Below are 18,295 nucleotides of genomic sequence, written 5' to 3'. Positions count from 1 at the left end.
CAGGGAGGAAGATCCTCCGTCCGATGATTGACTCCTGGAGAGGCTGTAATGGCCCGAGCTGAGCCAATCTGAAGCAAGGAGCCAGGAACCTCTTCAGGATCTCCCATGCATGTTCAGGATCCCAAGGTTTTGGGCCGTCCTTGAATACTTTCCCGTGCCACAAGCAGGGAGCTGGATAGGAAATTGGGCTGCTGAGATTAGAACCAGTGCCCATATGAGATCCTGCTGAATGCAAGATGAGGACTTTAGCTACAAGGCCACTGTACCAGGAACTATGCTCATTTTCCTTAAAGCAATTTTTACTCACTGCATATATACAAATGTATTTCTGATACTCTTTAAACCTGGGAATATGTTATTTCTATTAATAAATTTTCATAGCGATCTTTCCTTTGATTTAGAATTATGCCTGGCATATTTTAACCAATCAGTTTTTGCAGATTGGAGGAGAATAATACATTTGAAAATTTTTTCTATGATAGTAGTTTAATGTACTTTACAAATACTTTTACTTACATTTATTACCCAATAATTAATAAAAGGAAAAGTTATACTTCGCTAAGTCTGGTTCTTTCATACAAAAAATTGGAGAGATAAATACAAAGTGCAAAGTACAGGGAAACCCTATGTGAAGCTGAAGGATAACCTTAAAGTAATAGAAATTGAAACAAGGCTAGGAAGAGCTCAATGCCTTTTAATGTGTGACTTGGTTTTACCTAGTAGTTTCCCTTAACCATAATCTCCATAATCTCTCTTTTACAAAGGCATCCATGTAAAACATAATTTAACCCCATTACTCAAAAGTCAGTATAGTTCTATATCCTTTAAACTCCAAAGTGTCTGACATCATCTCCCAAGTCCAATGGGGATTGATAACAGGGGGCCAATTCTTCTCTTCTGATTTTTCTCCTACACAAGTCAATCGAACATACTGTAAAATTTCTGTTTCTCCTACTTGAGGGTTTACATAGCTGCCTTAAATTTATGTTGCAACTACTCTGTCACTTTATTTTCACATCTTTCCTGATTATCCAATTAAATACACTGTTATGTCCCTGAACTTTCCTTATTTTTATATCAATGTGTAATATCTTACAGCAATAATGCATGTTTACAGAAGTATTTATGATTGCCTAAAGTAACTGGTAAACACTGTGAGGTCAGGTATCCTATCTTTTCAGTGTATTTTGATGAGAACACAACCTAGAAAATTTTCAGATGACCACTGGCTACTAAAAAATTATCAAAAAAGGGCCCGTCAGTGTGGCCTAGCGGCTAAAGTCCTTGCCTTGAACGCCCCGGGATCCCATATGGGCGCCGGTTCTAATCCCAGCAGCTCCACTTCCCATCCAGCTCCCTGCTTGTGGCCTGGGAAAGCAGTCAAGGACGGCACAAAGTCTTGGGACCCTGCAAACCCGTGGGAGACCTGGAAGAGGTCCCTGGTTCCCGGCTTCGGATAGGCGCAGCACCGGCCATTGCGGCTCACTTGGGGAGTGAATCATCGGACGGAAGATCTTCCTCTCTGTCTCTCCTCCTCTCTGTATATCTGACTTTGTAATAAAATAAAACAATTATCAGAATGTAAGTTCTGGCCATGGCAGTAAACTCTGAGTTAGAATTAATTCAGGGCCAGTGTGGTGACTGAACAGGCTAATCCTCTGGAGCACTGGCATCCTATAAGGGTGCAATTCCAGTCCCAGATGCTCTACTTCCAATCCAGATCCCTATTCATGGATTGGAAGAGCAGCAAATGGTGGTTCAGTGGCCTTGGGCCTGTGTATCCATGTGGGAGACCCACAAGAAGTTCCTGCTCAGCTGTGGCTGGCTGTTGCAGCCATGTCGGGAGAGAACCAGCCTATGGAAGGCCTTTTTCTCTCTCGCTGTCCTCTCTGTGAATCTGCCTTTACAATAAAAATAAACAAATATTATTTTAAAAATTAGAATTAAGATCCTCCTGAGTACAATCTATATTCTAAAAATTACTTCCTAAGAAAAGTAAAAGCAATCAAAGAGGAATTAATAAACCACAATTCCAGGGAATAACAGTTCATGCTGATATCAGCCCTCTATTTTTCTTCACATTTTCCTTCAGGGAGAATTTGTAGTCTTATTAATAATAAAGAGACGCAAAGCATAAATCTCAGGCTTACTAATGACAGTTTTATAAGGAAGAAAAGACAGAAGTTGAAGTTTGGGGACACTAATACAAGAATGCCAAGGACTAAAGGTCCAAGATCCAAGAGAAATTTGAGTTCAAAGTCATGCAAACAATTTCCCTTCATGTGCTTGCCAAGTCCAAGTATATATGTGTGGATGAAATGTCAAGCATCTCAGTGCAATAAAAAAAAAAAAACCTTGATGGTAGAATGCTGAGAAGGAATTTCTTCAGCCACTTTGTGCTGTAGAGAAAGCAACCAGAATTCAGGAACAAGTAGAATGAGAAACCTGGAAACGCTCCAGATTTTCAGTAAAGATGCCAAATTATTTCAGCTTTCACAGATTCAGAAATAGAACACCCACAATGACAGAGCTTAAAACTGCAACAGAAATCTCTCCTTATATAACACTTATTTACCAGAGTAAAGTTGGTCTTCTTTAGAGAAAAGAAACAATGGAGCAGAATAGAAACACCAGACTGGAACCCACACAGATACAGCCAAATAATCTTTGACAAAAGGACAAACGATAATCCTGGCAAATGGGAAGGTCTGTTCAATAAATGCTGTTGGGACAACTGGTTCACAGCCTGCAGAAACAAAAAGACCCACATCTCTCACCATACACCAAGATCAAATCTAAATGGATAAAAGATCTAAACCTACATCCAGAAACCTTTGAACTTTTGGAAGAAAATGTTGGAAATACTCTGCAAGATCTAGGGGTAGGTCCCTACTTCCTAAAAAGGACTCCAAAAGCAATAGAAATCGAGACCAGAATAAACAAATGGGACCTCATCAAACTAAGAAGCTTCTGTACAGCAAAGGAAACAATCAATAAAGTAAAAAAGCAGCCCACAGAATGGGAGAAGATCTTTGCGTACTACGTAGGTGATAGAGGGCTAATCTCCAGAATATGCAAAGAACTACAAAACAGCCAAAACACCAAAACAAACAAGTCACTAAAGAAATGGGCACGGGAAATGGGCAGACACTTCACAAAGGAACAAACCCAAATGGCAAATAAACATATGAAAAAATGCTCAAGTTCCCTGGCAATAAGGGAAATTCAAATTAAAACATCAACGAGGTACCACCTAACGCCAGTAAGACTGGCCCACATGAACAAAAGCACCAACAACACTTGTTGGCGAGGTTGCGGGGAAAAGGGAACCCTACTCCACGGCTGGTGGGGCTGCAGGCTGGTAGAGCCTCTATGGAAATCAGTATGGAGAACATTCAAACAACTCAAAATCAACATACCGTATGATCCGGCAATAGCACTCCTAGGAACATATCCAGAACACTTGTTTTATGAGAAACCAACATGCACTCCTATGTTCATAGCAGCACAATCAGTAATTGCAAAAACATGGAAGCAACCAAAATGCCCATCAACAGAGGATTGGATAAGAAAGTTATGGTTCATCTACTCCATGGAATACTACTCAGCTATTAAAAAAAACAAAATGCAGTTCTTTGTGGCCAAATGGGCCAAACTGGAAACCATAATGCTAAGGGAAATGAGCCAGTCCGAAAAGGTTAAATACCACATGTTTGCCTTAATTTAAGATGATATGATGTTATGTATAACATGTTATGTTATGAATGTTATATGTTGTGTATAAACTAAAATTGAAATGTCAATGAGGTGGTCACAGAAGGTGGTTAAGAACTCGCATTTACTTTTAACACATTGGTTACTCATTACTATGTCAATTAATTCCATAATGATGTAAATTTTTGCTGATGGTATGTTGGAGCTTTTAATTGATCAGGATGATACTCTGCTGGCTCTGTCTTCAGACCAGAGAGGGTATACCTAAGAAGCCGTTGAACTTGACTGGACAATAAGATGCTGGACTCTATGTTTGGTATATGCTTGCAATGGGGGAAATCTCAACTGAACTTGAACTGTGGTTATGCAACAAGGTGGAGGAATCCACCATGGTGGGAGGATTTGGGGAGGGGTGGGGAGAATCCAAGTACCTATGAAACTGTGTCACGTAATACAATGTAATTAATGAATTAAAAATAATAAATAAATAAAAAATACAATGAATATACTTGAACACAAATTCCTTTGAGATTCACATGGAGTATTTTTCCAAAAATATATGTGGTAGAAGAAATATATTATGTGCTTCAAGCAACAAATTACAAAAACCTTCTATCGAACACTTCTGGACAACAAAAAAGAAAACACTTTCCAACCAAATGTCTAACGCCAACAACCTTGACACCAAGCCTGAAGAAAAAGCTGTACAAGAGAAATATATACATGGCAATCTTCTTTTTGAGTAAAAGAAAACAAAATTTAAACTACCACAATTCAATCATATGTAAAAAGTTTACATTATAAATCACAATTATAATTATTACATTTTATTTACATTCTATTTTATCTTATAGCCAAGTTGTTTTTTTCCAGGCATATGAGTTAATGTTTGAAAATCAATCAATTTTACAGGCACAAAAAGTAGATAAAATTCAAGATACATTTGAAATCATCATCATCATAATCATCCTCACCTTATCGTCTAAGACGCTAAGGAATATAAATTTAATAATGCATAAAGAACTTCTAGAAGAAATCCAAGGAAACATTTTAATGTCATATTGAAAACTTTCAGCCTGGAATTTGGAACCAGAAAGGGACGTTTGCTAATGTCAACACTACAACACTGTACTGGCAGAAACAAGGATAATAAGTATACATATATATAAAGTTAACAAAATTGGAAGAAAAGTTATCATTCTTACATGACACAATTATATACATGGAATGTTGAAAGTTTTACAACTATTAAAATCAACAAGTGATTTAAACAAATAGAAAAATTCCTAAGATTAAATAACTGATATTATAAAGAAATGTCAAAAAGTTTAACTCTGAGTTTTTGAAGTTTGAGAGAAACAGTTTGCAAAATATTTGTAAATTTCATACTTATTTTATACATATATCTGCTAAAACAAATAGCATGATGTTTTCAGAAACTTGCTAATCAGCAGCATGTTTAATGGCAGCTTCCTATTCTAACACAACAATAGTGTTGAATTTTAATATATAAATATAATAAGGGAAAGAATTCATATAAGCGATGTTTTGTCTTCAGAATATCTTCATCTCAATGGCCTCATTACAATTTTCATGATTTCATAATTCAATGCTTCAATAAAATTTGGAGATATCCAATTATACTTGATAAAAATGGAGAAAATATAAAAATGTAGCTTGAATATCCTAATTGAAGCTTGAGACATAGCGTACTACTGAACATGAAAATGGGTCATAGAGGCATCATTTGACTACACGTAGAGTTGAACCAGTCATATTTAAATCTTCCTGTCACACATCCTGATTATTAGAGCTACATTTTACCAGTGATTGTGAAAACATATGTAAACAGAGATCCTTAAAGCTGATATAGTCATGATACATGCAATACAACATACACTTCTGAGTAATTTTTAAACCAAAGGTCTACAGCTGTTGCTAGTCTGTTACCACAGCATGGACTGGCTGCAGAGACTGATGTTGTTTCAGATCCTTGTCAAAGCAGAAAAGTATCCTCAAGTATGGAGGAGACATCTCCAGAACTGTGAGAGGTCATCCTCTTGAGTGGTCCAAGTGCAACAAGCATCAATTAACCCTTAACTTTATGACACACCTAAAAGTTCAACTCTGATGAAAAGGCACTGCTCACCCATAGGGTTTGTGTCTCACAGTCCTACCCTTGTTTCCCTCTTAGGGGTCTATGCTAAATATTATTTTAAAAATCTACCTAACGCTCTACTAGCAAAATCAATATGTAAGACCAAAAAGAAAATATATACATGAAGTTGAGTATATACTGAATGATTAGCTTTTCAAAGGGGTAAGTATAAGTATAACTTCTGAGAAAAATGACACTCAGTGCAGACATACACATACAAAAATTGGGAGAAAATGTGTGTATTTCATATTTTGACATATGGTTTTTGGACCATTACACTTAACTATTTCTAAACCTGTATTATAGATTTTTAACAAGTGTTTATAACATGTCTTTTATAGTTAACATCTGTATTAATATACCATTTATAATAAATTGATAGATTACTTTATGTTTTACACTCTTAACAAAAGGTTTTCAAGCAGTATATTTAAAATTGGGCAGCTTTTAAAAATGCAGTTGAGGATAATTTTTAAAAGGGCCAAGAAAAATTTCACAATTTGCTATCCTGATACTCTGAAAGCATGTAATACCAATTTCCCTTTTTTTAAGAAAAAAATAAGTAAGTTTTGAGAGACAGAATTGGAGAGAGTTTCCATTTTGCAGCTCACTTCTCAAATACCATGACATGATATCAACCAGAGGCCACAGCTGAGAGACAGAATTCTATATACGTACCCCACATGAGTGGTTGGAACCCAATTACTAACGCAGCAAGTTGCATCTGGGAGCAGAGGTGGGTGTGTAACACAGACATTCCTCTAAGAAGTGACCATCCTGACTTTCAGACCAAACTCTAAGTATATGGTTTTTTTTCCTATATATAGCTACCTACTTTCAAATTTAATCTATAAAATGGATATAATAAGAGAATAACATAATAAAGCATAATGAAAATAACAATATGCAAGTCTTTAAACAATTTATGAAAAAATGTGCATTATGAAAATATTCAGGGCAGGCATTATGGTGTAATTGATAAAGCTAATTTTTTTTGCACCAAAATAAAATTTGAATCAATTTTTCATGTTTTTGAAGCACTCTTCCACTGTTGTAGGGAATTGTCAGCATCACTATTATTTCACTTTGGGAACTCTAGTAAGTAGAATTCTGACTACACAAACTAAAACACCATGATGACAAAACCATTTTTCTGACAGGTGACATGACGACTGAATGACTAATTGGAGGACAGAGTATGCAGGAGGGCTATGCTGGACAACGGGATGGTTCACAACCCTAGTGCAACAGAACAGAACAGTTACAAGATTCTGTCACACTTCTTAGAATTTAAAACTCAGATTTTGCATTGCTGGGATTTTTCATGTAATATTTTTGTGCTGCAATTAAGAGAGAATTAGTATAATTATAAAAATTGTAAACTCTCGGAAATAAGAAAAAAACCCTGAGTAATTGTTTAATTTGGAGATTAAGGGAAAATGACAATTAAATGGAACCTCTGAACCTGGACTGAATCTCAGACCAAAAGGAGGACATTATTACAACAACAAGCAGATTGAGTAATGTTGATTAGATCATAGTCTTATATAATTTTGGTGATGGCGTTGTGATTAAATAGGGTATTGGCCTCTAGAAAATCTGTTCAAAGAAAGTACTGTTGACTACCTTTACACACTATACAAGCTTTTAGGTTAATTAAAAAATATGTACTACTTCCTCAAATGTCATTTGAAAGAAACCACAGCATAGTGCTATCATTATGGTGAATAATTTACAAAGCAGTTTAACTCCAATATTCTACATTAAAATATTTAGTATTCATATTTTTGCATTGTAGTTATTACTTACTTCATCAAATGCAAAATCTTGTAAATCTATTTCTTCATATTCTTCTTCAGAGTCTTCATTTCTAATAACTTCTAGAGCTGCTGTCAGTTTCTTTCGAAAAATAAAGCCCTTCCAAACAGCCTAAACAAAAATTTAAAGTATGTTATATAAGGTTATAGATCAAACCTAAAACCAGATTCTCTGTGTTATCCCATTAGGAAGATAAAACATCTTAGACTTCAGTTTAATGGCTCAATAATCTGTTTTTTGAACTTTATGTGACACTTAAGACTGCAAGATAAATTAAATGACTGCATGTGTCTAAAGTTCTGAATCTCAGGGGACTTTCTTTGTGGTAAGCAGAAAAGAATCTTTAAAACTCCCTCAGCTACACATGTAGGTCAACCAATCAATTATCTGACAATTCCTCCAGGACTCATTATAAAACATGAAGTAAAGAGATACAGGGGAAAACCAAATTTGCTAACTTCCCAATGACTGTATGTATGAAAGAGATCAAAGCACATTTAGAAAAAAATCTAATATACATTAATTTCTATATCAGAGAAAGTTTATTACTGTCCTTAAAAAATCATCTCATTCAACTTTAAAAGCAATAAAGCATGGAATAATGCTATTAAAATGTTCAGATTTAATATTCCTGAAATGGGAAAAATATAGAAATATACAAATTGTAACAATGACAAGGTAGCTTTTTTAAAAGTGGGAATCCTTATGTGAGCTTCAGAATATGTGAAGTATAATATCCAAGTGAAGTGTAAGTTGGTTTTTAATGTCAATTTTTCCTATAAAACATTTTTATAGAAACACAGACATAGGAAGAGACCCCAGGAAGTTCCTGGAAAACTGTGCACTAGCTTTCAATACATTTTTGTATGTGTGTGTATTCATCTTTATTTGAAAGGCAGAGAGTGAGGGTGAAACCAAGAGGGAGAGACTCATCTACTGGTTTATTCATAAATGTCCACAACCAAGACTGGGTCAGGCTGAAGCCAGGAGCCTGGAATTCAATCTGTTTCCCATGTTAGTGACAGAAATTCAAGTAACTAACTAGAAGCCTAACTCCTTTGTGAGACCAGACTTTGAATAAGCAGTCTGTTTTTCTTTTATGTAGCTTGCATGTGATTTGTGATTTATGTGGTATGTGTATATGTGTCTCCAACCACCTACCCAGTGCACACACACACATACACACAATGTACAGTCAAAAATCAAAATAACTCCATAGCTGAGAAAGAACTAATAACTTCAGTCCCATTTCAATCAGCAGAAATAAATCTAAAATACTTTGGAATAAACCTAATCAAAGACATGGACGACTTCTATGAAGAAAATTGTAAGGCATTAAAAATTAAATATAAAAAGACATTAAAAGATGGAGAGATTTACTATGTTCCTGGATAAGCAGGATCCACATCATCAAAATGTCTATATTACCAAAAGTCATATAAAGATTCAGTGCAATCCTAATCAAAATCCCAACAATATTCTTCTCAGAAACAGAAAAGATACAACAATACATCTGGGAACACAAGAGACCAAGAATAGCTGCAGCTATCCTAAAGACTAAGAATAAAGCTAGAGCATCACAATTATAGACCTCAAGTGATACTACACGGCAGTGGTAATCAAAATCGTCCTGTACTAGTACAGTAACAGAGAAGATCAACAGAACAAATAGAAACCCCAGGAGTGATCCCATACGTGTATATACAGTCAACTAGTCTTCAACAGAGAACTGAAAATAATCCAGTACAAAAGGTCGGCATCCAGAAGGTGTGTGGGCTGGATAGTAGGTTGGTTGGGTTGAGCTGGGCTTCAATGCCCATCGACACGTGCGAGAGCTAAACAGGATGTGGGACAGACTTGACAAGCCTGCAGTGCATACTGGCAAGCATGGGAACCAAGGTAGGGGGCAGAACTGGTGGGGGTTATGGGGAGTCGCCCCAACCAGGCTATAGCTCCAACTGGTTTGAGTGAGGACCGAGTATGAAGTGGGCAGGATCCAACTGGACTACAACACCCGTTGGTTCACGAGGAAGACAGGGCTGGAAACAGAACGAACCCAGCAATCCCAGTGACCAGCATGAGCATAAGCTGATTGGTGTGACGGACAGTGTCGGACTCAGTACTGGCAAACTCGCGCAAGAATCAGGCCTGGGATCATCTCAGATGAAGTTTCTTTGGAGATCCCTCCAACTGAACTGTTGATCTTAGAACCCCAACCATGAAGAGACTGTCTGCCAGTGGATTCTGAATAGGGTTCATTGCGATTGGAACAGAGAGATTGGCAGCAATCCAGAACTGATGAACTATCAAAACTGTATGAGCAGGACCCTCAGAGCGCGCCTCCCATTGGGGATCTGGGATGGGTGGGAGGTTGGGTGGGGCTTTTCCCTTTGTTTTTTTCCCTGACCCCAGATATAGGGTAAAATAATATTGATGTGGAAACAATGGTATTACCCACTTTCACCCTATAGCCTTTGACACTTTGTTCCCTAATCAACTAAGTAAGATTATTAAAAAATAATTTAAAAAAAAAAGGTTGGCATCTTCAGCAAATGGGACAATCGGATAGCAGCTTGCAGGAATAAGAAAGAAGATCCCCACCTGTCACCTTGTAAAAAACATCAGCTCTGACTGGATAAAGGACCTAAATCTGCATGCAGAATCCATCAAGCTAACAGAGGAAAACATAGGAAGCACTCTGCAAAGTATGGGCACTGGTAAAGACTTAGAAAAGTCACTGAAAGCACAGGCAGTCAAAGCCAAAATAAACAAAGGGACTACATCAAACCAAGCTTCTGTACAACAAAACAAATGATCATCCAAATTCCAAGAAAGCAGAGTTTTGCCTGATTTACTTCTGGTTTAACTTTATGAATGTAGAACAGCACCTGAAAAATGATACGATATTAAAAATTTTGACTTGTGAATAAATATTTATGAATGAGTTCAATTTCATTTCAAATCTATTTATCACAGAATTTTGAAATGAATATTTGAATGAATTGAACAATTATTTTCAGCAAATTCTTTAAAAGATTTGTTCATTTTTATTGGAAAGGCAGATTTAGAGAGGGAAGGAGGAAAGAGAGAAAGATCTGCCCACTGGGCCACTCCCCAGGTGGCCGCAATGGCCAGAACTGAGCCATGCTAAAACCAGGAGCCAGAAGCTTCTTATGTGTTTCCCAAACAAGAGCAAGATTTCAAGGTTTTGGGGTATCCTCTACTGCTTTCCTAGGCCACAAGCAGGGAACCAAGTGGGAAGTGGAGTAACTAGGATACGAACCAGTGCCCATATGGGATTCTGTTGCATGGAAGGCGAGGATTTGGTCATTAGGCTATTGTGCTGGGATCCTTGGCAAAATTTTAAAGATCCTTCTAAAGAGAGCTATCAGGCCAAGGAAGACTGGCTATGTTGAATAATATGCTAGTAGATATGATAAATGACGTATTTGAGAAGTTTTAAATATGGCTGTGTGTTTAGCTTCACCATCAGTCATGAAAATATTTCTGATGTAAGGACTATTCCTTTAACCTAGACTCTAAGAGCATCTACTGCCAACAAGCAGCCTACACTTCCTAGGAGTGAGAGATATTCATGTTGGAGGGTGGCACTGTGGTGCAGTGGAAGACACCACCTATCATACCAGCATCCCACAGGAGCAACTGGTCTGAATCCTGGTTGCTCCACTTCTCCTCCAGCTCTCTATTTATATGCCTGGGAAGCTACTTGGGCTCATGTCATCTATTACAGGAGACCTAGATGGAGTTCCAGGCTCCTGGCTTCTGTCTAGTTCAGCTCTGACCACTCTGGTGGTTTGTGGGGGGTGAAACAGTAAATGGAGGATCTCCCTTCTCTTGCAGGCCTGCTCTTCTCCCCTCAACTCTGTCCCTCTACTTCTATCTTTCAAAAAGAGTAAGTAAATCTTTAAAAAGATTCTAGACATTGTATGTCACTTGCATGTGGGCATTTCATTTTATATAAGGATAAATTAGTGCAAAATGACTACTTCATCTTTCACAACTACATTACCAAAAAGAAACAAACAAAAAAACAGGAAAATAACCTGAATAAGGATAGCAGCCTTCTTCCTCTGTTCTTGGGTATCCACAGTATTTTTTCTTTTTTCTTTCTTTAAAACAGTCTGATTCTTGATGTAAGAACTGGGCAGCAGTGCCGTTGTAGCAGTATGAAACTTTGTTGAGAATTTAATCTTTTTGCGCATGATGTAACCACGCCAGTGCGCCTGGATTACTGCAGCTGCCAAACTATTCACAGAAGCAGAGAAAACACAGTTAGGGCACAGGGATGGACAGCTGCCTTTTAAACAAGATCTACATAAAGAACTTTTTACAAATAGGAATAGGTCCTTTTTTTGTTTAGTCTTAAAAAGTAAAAATAGTGTAAGATATTTTTGATTACAAATGAAAGAAATAAAGGGATTTTCCTGTGAGAGATCTTCTGTGAGCTTAATTGGCTTTCCTTTATATGTCAATCAATTTTTTTCACGTGCACATTTAAGGATCTTTTCCTTATGTTCAATTGAAGAGAGCTTGAAGATCATGTGTCTTGGTGAAGAACGCTTTTGGTCAAGCCTGTTGGGAGTTCTGTGCCCCTCCTGGATCTTGTTTTCCAATTCTTCCTCTAGATTAGGGAAATTTTCCTTTATTATTTCATTAAATACATTTGCAAACTCAGCTTCTCTTTCTGCACCTTCTGGGACTCCCATAACTCTTATATTTAGCCTCTTAATAGTGTCTTTCAATTCTTGAATACTTTTTTTGGCCTGATCCAGCTCCGCTTCCAGCTTTTTGTTTGCTTCCCCCTGATGACAGGAAATACCTTCCAATTCTGAGATTCTTTCTTCTGCTTGCTTCATTCTGTTTTGGAGACTCTCCACTGTACTCTTAATTTGCTCCACTGTGTTCTAGATTTCTGATATACCAGCCTTGATTTGCTTTATTGCTTCCTTAAATTCTTTGAACTCTTGCATGAGCTTTTCATTGTTGATCAGAATCTACAGGCAAGAAGAGAATGGAGTGACATATTCCAGATTCTAAAAGAAAAAAATTTTCGGCCCAGGATAACATATCCAGCAAAGCTTTCTTTCGTCTTTGAAAATGAAATAAAATTCTTCCACAGTAAAGAAAAGCTAAAGGAATTTGCCTCTTCCAAACCTGCCCTACAAATGATACTTAAAGATGTTCTCTTGACAGAGAAGAAGAATAGCACCTATCAAAACCAAAGGCAAACAGGAAGAACATCCCACTAAAATGACAACAGAAGACTAAACCAATGAACAACCCAAATGCTAAAATGACAGGACCAAAGTACCACCCATGCATATTAAACCCTGAATGTAAATGGCTTAAACTCAATCAAACATCATAGAGTACTAGACTGGATTAAAAATCAAAACCCATCTGTTTATTGTCTGGAGGAGACACACTTCAACAAAGATCAGTAGAAACAATATCACATGGGTTTTGTTGTTTTCTGTCAGTTTCATCTCTTCAAAACACTTCCTTCTGATTAAATCATTCAATGACTCGTAGATCATGCAGTGGCATCATTTTCTTCAAGAAAGTTCTTGATTTTCATTTCTTCAGCTACGCATTAGTTATTTAATAGCATGTTATTTAACTTTTTGGTGTTGTTAATTTCTTTTTGCTCCCGGATATTGATTATGTTTTGTTGCTTTTCATTTAAGGGGATGTATAGTAGCTGTGTAATGGAGACTGTCATATCTAGTAACATGTCATTTAACTTCAGGCATTGTAAATTTCTATTTTTCTTTTCATTGTTGATTTTGTATCACGACTTTTCATTTAAGGGGATGTACAGTAGTTGCGTAATGGAGACTGTCATATCTAGTAACATGTCATTTAACTTCATGGCATTGTAAATTTCTTCTTTTCTTTCTATGGTTGATTTTGAATCATGACTTTTCATTTAAGGGGATGTACAGTAGCTGTGAAATGGAGACTAACATCCAGATGTGAGGATGTAGTATGGTATGCATTTCTGCTTCCAGACAAAGATGGACTTACGATGAAACTATTAACTATATCTTGACAATAGGATTCTGGACTCTCTGCCATTGTCTAGGCCCGCAATGATGGATATATGACTGAGTATGAAGAACTATATGTTAGAAATGATATAGAGGAACTGGGGGGGGGGGACTGGGGAGGGGATAAGGGAATATGAAACTGTATTATAAAATAATAACAATAATAATAAAATGTATTAAAAAACACACACAAAAAAAGAAATAAAGGGATTGATACGAGTACAGGGGCATTTCATTTGTTAATTTTAAAAAATGCTTATTAATTTATTTTTATTTGGAAGTCAGAGGATGAAAAACAGAGAGTGCCAGTGTATTGATTCACTCCCCAAATGCTATGAGCAGGGGTGGGTCCGGGCAAAGCTAGGAGGCCAGATTCCATCTCTCATGTGTGTGCAGGAACTCAAGACATCACCTGCTGACTTTCTGAACATTCATTAGCGGAAGTTGGAAAACAGGCGCGGGTTAGCCAGCGCTGCAACCAGGCATTCAGGCAGTGGGCTTCGCAAGGGACAGCTGACTGCCACAACACCTACTCCTACTCCTCAACGGGTTCTTTTAAAAAGGGATGTATTACAGATACTTGTGTCACACTAAGAACATACAGGTTCAGAAAGAGGAGAAAATGGCGATGCAGAAGAAAGAGCACCAAAGTAGGAGCCAATGTTGATTTGACAAGAAAGGGTAAGATTCTGCCAATGTGGAGAAATAAGCGTTGAGGAATAAGAGGTAGGAAGAAGAACCCCACTACGCACTAAATAGTTCCACCTTCTTCCTTGCCCATGGGAAAATATTTAAGTAATGCTGTTACAAGTCCTATAATAAATTCTAGCTTTTTTTTTTTGGTCACAGTTCTTTGTCAATTTTAGGAACTGAATCATCAATACTATGTGTTTTCTGTATTCCCTAGACTGTTTTAGTAACATTAGGAAATTTTGAATAAAAGCAGATATTTATTACAAACAGGTGCTCAGTGTTTTTAATCATATCTCTTCCTAGTTGGAAATATTTAGCTTTCTCCACACAGCTTATCATAGAAATATTATTAAGGTACAGACTATAGTCAAAGTGCTAAATATTTTTCTCTTAAATTCTTCAAAATTACTTAAAATATGTATGGAATAGAATGGATTCTTGGATTATGGCTATTTTCAAGGTTCCTTTGAAACAATTAACAGTTCTATAATTTCTAAAATCAACATGTCTTCAATATTTTTGGTTATGTATAGAAAGGTGAAATTAGTGGCTAAAACTTCTGGTATACTATGAACTATTTACACTTCTAACATTTGGAAACATATTTACATTCCAAGAAGTTATCTCCGCCTCCTTTGCTGAACAGAATTTCATAAATTTTGCTATGGATGTAATTTAATTTGATCAGGTAGTCATCCATTCATCACTTACACTTTGAACAAAAATTGAGTAGGGTATTTCTAGACAATGTAATACGTACTATGAGTGACAACAAAAAAAAAATCAGAAAACACACTTGCAATATGTAAGTCATAAACAATGAAAAGTTTCTAAGGAAACATTTAACCGAGGACAGTATTTACATTTTTCTTCAGATACATACAAGTTTTACCAGCTGTAATTGCAAATCTTTTTAACCTTCATTCAATACATGAAGTCCTCATTGCAACATGGTAAAAATTATCCAAAGGAAACAAAAACAAAAGGTAGAAGAGGGATATTTTCTCTCTTTTTAAAAAATACTTATTTATTTTTATTGGAAAGCCAGACATACAGAGAGGAGGAGAGACAGAGAGGAAGATCTTCTGTCCGATGACTTACTCCTCAAGTGGCCACAGCGATTAGAGTTGAGCCAATCAGAAGCCAGGAGCCAGGAGCATCTTCTGGGTCTCCTACACAGGTGCAGGGTCCCAAGGCTTTGGGCTGTACTTGATTGCTTTCCCAGGCCAAAAGCAGGGTGCTGGATGGGAAGCAGGGCTGCTGGGGTCAGAACCAGCACCCATATGGGATCCTGGCACCTTCAAGGTGAGGACTTTAGTCACTAGGCTACCACAGCAGGCCAAGAAGAGGATATTTTCTTTACTGAAACTGACATATGGGCTATTTTTACTTCACTGATAATAGGTAAAGAAGCTACTTTGGGCTTTCCCAGATGTAGGACATGCTCTGGTTTGAAGAAGGAAACAGCTCTTATCATCATAATTCTTATCTTTTCTTTCCTAAGAATCATAAGGAGAAAAGGGTCTAACGCATACCAACATATGTAAATCATGCTTAGGAAATATACACAACTGATAGTGAATCTTCCTGGATTACACAGTTCAGCAAGTATATAATACATTATCATCTCCTTTTTTCTTTTAATCTCTATATTTCAATTATTCATTTTTTATCACTATTTCGCTACTTTGTTTATCATTGATTACGAAGCTCTAAGTACCACTTTTATATAAATCAATAGGCATTGCCAATTTGGAACAAAAGCAATTAGATAAGCTTGTAACATGTATATTGGAAAATACGAATGCCATTTTTATAAACATTGAGAAATTAGCATTGGGAAATATATGTCAATTTCAACATTCAAACTAACAGCTACAAGAAAAGAAATCGTTGCTTACACTAACAGTTACTGAAAGAAGGAACACTGGTAAAAGCAAGGTTAGCTACTGCCATGTTCCGTTCTATTCAGCACCTTCATTACAGGAGAAATTAAATCTAGCCACTTTCTCTTCTGTTGGTTTGATAGAGGTCAGAACGTAAAAAGCAATGGAAGTTCACAGGCCAAATAAACACCAACCTTTCTGGTATAATAAACAATTAAAACCAGCCTGTTGGCTTTCTAGAAGCGTTAATAGTTGCAAGGGGTTTATATGCTAAGTCACAGAGAAAATTGCCCTACCTTACAAAGCTGTAACTAAAATAAAATCGCAGCATATACCTACAAAAACTTTTACATATGCCTATTTAAATGGTCACAATTCAATAAGCACATAAATACCATGTACAATGATATATCTAAGAAAGTTAAATTCTGATTTTTCAGCCTTTTGCTTTCTCTATGTTAAAATGTAAAAATCTGTATTTCTCTTTAACTCCTTTTTTGATTAGAAATTAGAAGACAGAAAAATAATTTCTAATTTGCTCATTTTAAATTGTCATAGAAAATAAGTCAGAGCCTGCCAAAATTTAACTCAGTGAATCTGTACTGTTACTAAAGCTTTGTGCACGTCATGAAAATAAAGTTAAAGGAACTGATATGAAATAGAATTGTGATCTAAATGTCCTTACAATTTATTATCTGATGCCACGGGCTAAAATTTTTCCATCAAAAATAGTAGTATTGGGGCCCAGTGCGGTAACCTAGTGGCTAAAGTCCCTTTCTTGCATGTGCTGGGAACCCATATGGGTGCCGGTTTGTGTCCTAGTTGCCCCCCTTCCCATCCAGCACCCTGCTTGTGGCCTGGGAAAGCAGTGGAGGACGGCCCAAAGCCATGGGACCCTGTACTGGCATGGGAGACCCAAAAGAAGCTCCTGGCTCCTGGATTTAGATTGGCTCAGCTCTGACCATTGCAGCTACCTGGGGAGTGAATCAGTGGATGGAAGATCTTCCTCTTAGTCTCTCCTCTCCTCTGTATATTTGACTTTCGAATAAAACTAAACAAGGGTTCAAAAACTGTTTAAAAAATAGTAACATCTGTATTTTGAAAATAATTTCAATGAACTTAAAAGCTGAATTACCTTTTTCACCCTATTTTTTAAATAAATTTTTCCTGTGTTACTGCATCACCTAAATAGTGGATCAAACCAATAAACTAAATTCTCATGAAAGGTTAAACAAAAAAGCAAACATCACATCTGTAATAACAGAATGATTTACAAGTCTCACTTTTTTTCGCTGTGCATGCGATCTTGGCGATTCGTCAGCAGAGAATGTGCCGTAACTGTTTCTGTGAATGGGCCTCTTTCGGTGGGGATATTGCTTGGTTCACTGTCTTCTCTCTTCCGGCCTACTAATTCCTCCTGATTTCTTCGTGCCATATCTTCACATATAGAGGAGATGCTGATTATGGAGTGGCTAGAGTCGGAGTTCATCCATCTCACAGAAATATCATGTGCGTCAGATTCATGTTTGCCTGCACAAGAGCAGGGGGCTGTATTCTGCAGTGTGCTGTCACTGTGTGAAGGGGCCAAATGGCTTTGCAGGTCTTCTGTGGTCTCCCTCTGGGTGATATTTAAATCCCCGTGTTCATGCGCAAACCGATACTCAGTACTAAGTGTCATCAGCTTCTTAAAATAATGACACAGACTTTCTGCAGCATCCAAGGTAAGTACGTTTCTGAAAATGTAAGTGGAGAGGATATTTTGTTGATATAAAGTATATCAGTGAATATTAAATCTTGTATAGATTTAATTTTTTTCTGTATGGCCTAAAAGGAACATTAAATGTTGGTATAACATTCAGTATAAATGATTTCCACTTAAAAAAAGTATCATTTATAACAAAATTTGAAAGTATTTGCTCAGTTAATTTAGACCTGTCTGTCCAGACAAAACGTCT

The 18,295-nt window shown here is 36.8% G+C and overlaps 1 protein-coding gene across 1 annotated transcript in view; it reads right to left on the bottom strand.

Annotated features, from left to right (window-relative positions):
- LRRIQ1 (leucine rich repeats and IQ motif containing 1) overlaps positions 1–18,295 on the bottom strand; it is a 164,518-nt gene that overhangs the window by 81,950 nt on the left and 64,273 nt on the right. Inside the window, exons 17-19 of the mRNA XM_058673640.1 lie at positions 17,624–18,073; positions 11,755–11,956; positions 7,682–7,801 (exon numbers count right to left, since the gene is read on the bottom strand). Of these exons, the coding sequence (XP_058529623.1) occupies positions 7,682–7,801; positions 11,755–11,956; positions 17,624–18,073 (772 nt within the window). The remainder of the gene's footprint in view (positions 1–7,681; positions 7,802–11,754; positions 11,957–17,623; positions 18,074–18,295) is intronic.

The sequence above is a fragment of the Ochotona princeps genome, chromosome 15 (genome assembly GCF_030435755.1).
Source record: "Ochotona princeps isolate mOchPri1 chromosome 15, mOchPri1.hap1, whole genome shotgun sequence".
Lineage (NCBI taxonomy): Eukaryota > Metazoa > Chordata > Mammalia > Lagomorpha > Ochotonidae > Ochotona > Ochotona princeps.
The sequence above is the reverse complement of the archived record's forward strand: the minus strand, read 5'-3'. Positions and strand labels throughout refer to the sequence as shown.